Here is a 7205-nt window from a genome sequence, read left to right on the forward strand (position 1 = left end):
TTTTTAATTTAATTATGTCCTATGTTTTTTTAATTTTAACTATGTTGTCTACTTTTAAATTCAATAAAATTAATTTATTTAAATTTCCAAGTCGAACATTTCAAGAGATAATAAATTGACAACTATTGATTAACTTTTGTTGCCCAGTTGTGCTCCACCAAATCATTTTGAAGTATTGTATGAATATAAGCTGATTTGTAATGTTTGAGATGACTATAACATGAAGATCATGATATTATTTATAGACAATTTTCAATCTGTAAATCTATATCAAGACACGTATCATAATATGATTCAACGAAAATCTTATCAAAAATATAAATTTATCCACAATCTTATCAAAAAGCTAAAATTATTCAACAATATATAATTGGATACTATTTGTAGGACCATTAAATAATAGAGATGAAATTAAATTTATGACATAATATAATTATTTATTCAATAAATAGTAATTGATGAATTGATGGAGTTACATGAGTGTATAAAAATTAAGTAAAAAAGTGGATTTAGGATGAATAGTAATCAAACTCCATTGATTGAATTGATGCTATCAACGGGTGCATATGCTCGTAGGTCAGATCAACAAGAAAATTGCACAAAGATGATAAATGCAACTTCTCCCTATTGCATATGAATTCTCTTTAGCTAGGTTCTTAGAAGAAACTTATACCATACCAATTATAGTAAACAAGTAACTGCTAGAAGACTTGAACTCTGAAGATACATGTATAAAGAGCTTTCTTCGTACAGATGCCGAACATCAACTATTTAAGTAAACAATGTAAGTTTATATAGAGCAAAAGAAAATAATTAGACACAGAGCAGAAACACTAAAATGAAATTGTTGAACAACATTTCAAACTTTAATATATTAGCTTTGTTTTGGTTTTACTAACTCTTAAAATCTTTTTTACCAATAGCAGTGTCAACAAATGCCATTGCAGAGAGAAACAAAATCAAAAAATAAAGGATGCAAATCTACAGCATTGCTTTATCTCAACACTTAAGACAAAATTGCTTTCAAGGCTTCTTTCACGTAAGGGTATTTGAAAGAAAAACCTAGTTCCTTGGCTTTCGCTGGAAGCACCCTTTGTCCTTCAAGAACCTATGATGTCATCAATTAGTGAACTGCCAAAAAATAAGGGTACTACAAGACTTTTTTAAGGATTATCAATCCTTACCACAGTAGCACCTTCTCCAAGAACTGCTTTAAGTGCTAAGTCTGGTACGGGCAGCCATGATGGTCTACCCAAGACAGATCCCAAGTGGTTACACATCTCCCCTAAACGAACAGGATTTGGTGCAGTGGCATTGATAACACCTAATATATAGGAAAGAGATAGATGTGGAGATGTTAATTATTAGATGGGTGCATGGCAAATGCACATATAATTAGTACATATATATCACTTACGAAATGTGTGGTGGACACAAGTATAACTTTCCTGGATAAAGAATAAAAGAAAATTTCAAGAGAATTTATTAATCTAATAATTGTGCTCTAGCCTCTCGGTGCTTCTGTGCTTGCACGTAATGGAGTTCACAAGCAAAAAGCTTCTGGCCATTGGCTTTATTATTATATAAAACTAATAGACGTTCGGTGCACACTGGTGATTTCCAAGAAGTTACTGCCTTTGTAATCAGATATTCATATGCCACTATATAAATACAGTATATATGAACGGAGCGTAGATGTTTACCTTTATAATTTGGATTAACTAAAGCTTCATATATCAGGCTTACTAGGTCGTCCACATGGATCCATGAAAACCTACACCATAATAACAGCAATGAAAGGTTAGGGCCTAGGGGAATTGTGGGCTAAACATGCACCTTGAAAAAGCTCAATTCTACAGTACATATACGTGCTTGCTAGAGTTGACAAAATAATGAAATAAACTTCAAATGAAATGTTTATGTTTTACATTGACCTCAATGTAATACAAGTTATGCAGATGTTACAAAGGACAACCACGGTTAAACGTACCACTGCTTTCCAGACCCCAAAGGTCCACCGGCAAACACCATGAAAATGGGGATCATTTTAGCTGCAAAGATCCAAGAGATATTTATAGCAAAACGAAGTAATGAAATGAGAACAATTGAATACAGTACTTAGTTCTTTTCTGATGCTAAACAACTATAAAACACCATTATTGGATATGATGAGCAGATTGTGAAGAATAAAGATGACCATGTAAAAGAAACTTAAGAAGATTAGAAGAACATTACATAAGTTTGCCCACATATTTCCAGAATAAAGATGAACACGTAAAAGAAACTTTAAAGAAGAACATTGACAGCTAATTGATGTGCAAAAGTCAATGCAAAATCGACTAGGAAGATAAATTCAAACCTAAAGCACCACCATCTCTTCCCAGGGCAACACCAATTCGTATGCGCACCAATCTGACTTTATCATCAACTCTGAGAGCTGTTGATTCCCATTCTCTACAAACCTGAATGCGTATAAATGCAAGACGGGTAGTAAGGTATAAATTACAGGGAACACATGGGGCAAAAATTTATTATTAGATACATTGCATTAGATTTGAGATTAGAATATTTTTAGCAAGCAAGGACAGGGGAGAAATCTATTTCAATTGTATATCTAATTTTTACCTCTGCCAAGTAGTCACTTCCTGATGGACTTTGCTCATCAAAAATTTGAGTCTCACTAGTACCTGAGACATAAAACAATTAGGAGTCAAGCATTATGGTAGAGAAGCTAAATGAGCTTTGATTTCAATGTATATGTTTGCAGTTCTCACAACCATCACAATAGAGTATTTAGACTCTAAAGCAAAACCATCAAACTACATGGGAGAAGGACATAGATTACACCATTCATAATGGGAACACATTATTTCGTTGATGGATCTCATGTAGATGCTATTTCATCTCTCCATACATACTTCTTTTTTTATTATTAGAACTGGTACGTTCTGGCAATCTACTGGAAACTTTGCCCACTTAATTCTGAAGCCGAAAGTGCTACTGATAGTGCATTATATTGAACATACTGAAAACTGGGCTAGTGATTGCTGTAACACTGCACTTCACTTTCCAGAAACTATGCCATAGTGCTAGCACTACAAAATACAATTAATGTAGGATGCATTCATAGATGTCTCTGAAGTCTAAAGTACTTGCTCTAAATATGACAATACTACATGGCTAAGGTTTATGGCCCTCTGACAATGTTATAAATTAGCAACGACAAGAATTCAAAAAATAGGTAATATTTTTATTCAGTACATTCATTGACTACCAAAATTTGGTGCAAGAGAAAGAAGAACAGAAGATCCCCGTGTAAAATGACTTTCAAGCTGTTGGTTAATCATGTAATTTTTCATATTTTTGAAAAGCCATTGAACAAGCAGATATGAGGAAAATCGACATTCACCAACAATATACAATGTGTACAAAAAACAGGTGCTGCATACCATAATAACCAACTGCTGTAGCACTAACAAAAACATCTGCTCGTATAGCCTCTTGTGATTCATTTATTGCTTCCACGACCTTCAGAACATACATAAACAGGGAACAGAAACTGTAGAATCAGAAACTTGAGTAAATTATAAAGAGAAACTTTTATTAGACTCTTTGTAAGAAAGGGAGGATATAAAATCCAAAAGATAACCTTTGAGGTGACCTTAATCCTGCTCTGCTTGATATCTTTCTTAATCTGCAACAAAAGGTGAACCGAATAAACTTAACTGCATAAAAAATTGAATAACTTGAAAGCTATGCATGAAGTCCTATTGGACAATGACATGAAATCAACAATTAGATAATTCATATAATCATATATGCATCAAGTACATGGCTGATATAATATAAGACATCAACAGCCTATTAGAGCACCTAAATACAATTGATATTGTACAGACTAGGCAGTTTTAAAATTGCTAACAAACCTCAGGTGACCATCTTGTGCTTATAGGCATTCCAGCTAAATTTACAACAGCTGAAGAACCTTGAATACAATTTTTCCAATCACCTTCCTCCGCAATTACGATTCCTGGAAACTCCTTGTCTAGAAAGCATAACAAGATAGGATTATAAGATAAATAAAGTGTAATTTTCCCAGAGAACTGAAGGTACAGTAAGGGAAGTCGTTATACATGACATATTTAATGGATGAATCTCCAGGATTAAGCAATTATTTGTCCACAAAAAAGCAGATGTTCTCGTACATATATCTAAATATTGCACTTTCTGTAAAACTAAAGATGTAACTATTACCTTCTTACCCGGAAAAATTGACTGAGCTTGAGACTTGGACCTTGTCAAGACCTTAACGCCATGGTTATCTGCATTTGAAGGTTTAATTAAGATACAAAGTAGAGTAGCTTGTAACCAAACACAAGGGTAACAAAGGATGGCACGAAAAATGGACAGGCCAATCAACAATGAGAAACTACTGGCACCAACATGTGCAAATTACAACAACTTCTTTTTTATTAAGTGAAATTTATGGAATTATCGGGTAGGCATCAAATAATTTATGAATTCATGGTACATAATTTATAGACCAACAAGTATGTATATGCTCAGGGATGGAGGCAGATTTTTACATGAGGGTTACTTCAAATGTATTATTTATAAGGGTAGGATAGAAGACCTTAATCTGACAGAAACTTGACTAGGAACAATGACCCAACTCTCACATTCATATAATTCTGGAACATGACAAGGATACATTAAAAAATTTCAGGGTGCTTTTAACCTAACACAGCCTTCCAACTTAGCTGCACAAATATTGCAAAGGGGAAACCTCAGTTCCAAATGGCTCTGCCCCTGATAGCATATGTACTTTTTGACACCTACCTTTATATAATCATATTATAAGCATATATTTTCACTGCTGCGCAAACAAAACTTTCTTCACAAAACCTTTAGTTTTTAACAACACAATTTTCTAAGATTGCACTCTCGCCTAGAGGTTTTTTCAGTTAAAAGTTATATACTTTCACTTATGTCTACAAGATAGGTGGGAGATATTGTAAGGCACTAAAACACATCAATTCGGAAAAATGAAGATTAGAACTACATAACAAAATGATATGGCTTATCTATTAGGTTACACCTACATAGACGAAATAGAATTTATCATAAACCTAAAATCACCGAAATTGATCGAAGAAATACTACATATAAATTAAAGATGATAGTTACTGGTGTTCTTCTGCAGGGTTATAAGAAGGATGAGTGATAATGACCTGCATGCAGTCTTTTTACCAACCGTCTACCTATAAAGCCTGTCGCTCCTGTTACTGAAACTGTCATCTGAGTTTCCTACGACGAACCCCAAGAGTCAGTTCAAACAAATATAGCACATTATAGGAATGGGCATGCCTACTAAGACAGAACGAAATATTACATCCACGCCGAAAGCCTTATTTGTACTCATACTTTTAAGTTACAGTAGAAATTGGTAGATCTCCGAACTAGACCTCCAAACAGAAAGCAATTTTTTTAAATTTGACATAAGGGGATGGGACAAGCGAGACCCCTAACCTTGCAGTTAGGAGTGTATAAATGGGCGATTGGGCATAATACATCTCACCCTACTCAGAACCGCCTCCTGATTAAAGATATATTGGGTACATTTGGTAGAGTTACAGTTCTAACAAAAATGTGTTATATTTATTTCTGCACTAAAACTGACCAGTCTTCCATGTACTTTCAAGTTGCATTTGATTATGTCACCTGGCCGTATCATATGATTGACATTCAAAAAAAGATGTTCGTTGTAGAAATGGTTTCTGTTCCCGAAAAAATTGGCTATGTTTTAGTCATTCCTATGAGCAAGGTTCTTTACCCATTTTACTTATCCTGTCCACTTTATACACAAACTTCATATTCTTCATATCCTCATAACTATTTTCACTCTTATCTCATCTACTCGTGTCATCCTATAACATCTCCAGCTACCTTCACAGCTTCACATTCAATTATTTGAATAAAATAAGCAAGAACAAAACATAAGAGCAAAGGAACTGGAGTACTTGCAATGGTCAACATCTGCAAATGTTATTGGACATCTATAGCTGCATATTATTAAACCTTATATATGTAGTCATCTAATAAATGTCACCAGAATATATCTAAACTCACAAATACAATAATGCATATCAAAACATCGGTGCCAAACATTTGCTCTCAGATTTTTACTTCATTAAATAATACACTGCGGAGATTATCAATGACGCTGCAATAAACCTTCACCGATTCAACAAAATTTTGCATATATGAAGTAATTTTTTTTTACATATTTGATGACATCCCATTAATGCAGTTCACCTCTTGCAATAATGAACACAAACAAGGGTAGGGGTACAGGGGTACCAAAGGATCATTTAACTTATGATCATATATTAAAAGCCCGTACATTTGTTAAATTTCCTGATAATTTTCGGGATGTAAACTCTTCGTGATTTAGGTTTATTACTAGCAAAAAGGAAACAATAAAGCGATAAAAGGTGCCGAAATACAAGAATTGAGGTGGTTAAAAGTAGGGAAATAAAAAAAATTTAACCTTGTTGGGCTGAGCAGAGCTAGCATCACAGTAAATCTTGAATTTCTTCAATCCCCACTTCTGAAATAACAAAATAAACACTAGTTAAACATCGTTACAGTCACAATAAATGAGATTGCATTTCGTATGTTGACATACTGTTGAAAGGGGTTGGGAAATGTGAAAAGAGGAGGGTGAAATGGAGCTTGTCCAGGACAAGGCCGCAGTACTAGTAGCAGAAAAACCACAAAGCTCCATTCTTGTAGTTGTAGGAGTTTTAAAAGCAATGCAACAAACAAACTCAAAGTATAAGGTGTCTGAGTTTGGTTGGATGGAGCAAGTCGTGTTTGATTTGTAACCCACCACCACCGATACCCTTCCTAATCCCTTTGCCCCAGCCAGGCCTCTCCCTACAAATTTTATATGCCAAAAAATAAAATTTAAAATCTAGACCAAATGAAACCTCTAATCGCTTGGTAGTAAGCATTTTGAAGTCCCAAAAACTAATTTTGAAAAGTCATTTAGAGGAGTTTTTTTAGTAGGTAATACAAAAAATTAATTTAAATATTTATTTATTAAACAGTTTTATTTGAAACACTTAAAATTCATTTCGCAAGTCAAAACAGTCAACTCAATCAGTTGTTACTGCTAGGGGTGTAAATGAGCCGAACTCTTA

General features: G+C 34.0%; 1 protein-coding gene across 2 annotated transcripts; it reads right to left on the minus strand.

The window, feature by feature from the left end:
• Window positions 1–827: 827 nt before the first annotated feature.
• On the minus strand, window positions 828–6964 carry LOC141672050 (epimerase family protein SDR39U1 homolog, chloroplastic). 2 transcript variants are annotated; one of them, XM_074478541.1, is made up of 13 exons: window positions 6689–6964; window positions 6551–6610; window positions 5232–5298; window positions 4263–4322; window positions 3927–4045; window positions 3650–3694; window positions 3450–3528; window positions 2626–2687; window positions 2360–2462; window positions 1991–2051; window positions 1704–1774; window positions 1185–1324; window positions 828–1108 (listed from the first exon to the last, which is right to left on the minus strand). In XM_074478541.1, the coding sequence occupies exons 1-13, from the start codon at window positions 6785–6787 to the stop codon at window positions 1007–1009; spliced, it is 1068 nt and encodes a 355-aa protein (XP_074334642.1). In that variant the 5' UTR covers window positions 6788–6964; the 3' UTR covers window positions 828–1006. The 2 variants fall into 2 exon arrangements, with proteins under 2 accessions (XP_074334642.1, XP_074334643.1); XM_074478542.1 differs by having other exon boundaries at window positions 5232–5307; window positions 6689–6962.
• Window positions 6965–7205: the final 241 nt, after the last annotated feature.

This window comes from Apium graveolens, chromosome 7 (assembly GCF_009905375.1).
Source record: "Apium graveolens cultivar Ventura chromosome 7, ASM990537v1, whole genome shotgun sequence".
NCBI classification, from domain to species: domain Eukaryota; kingdom Viridiplantae; phylum Streptophyta; class Magnoliopsida; order Apiales; family Apiaceae; genus Apium; species Apium graveolens.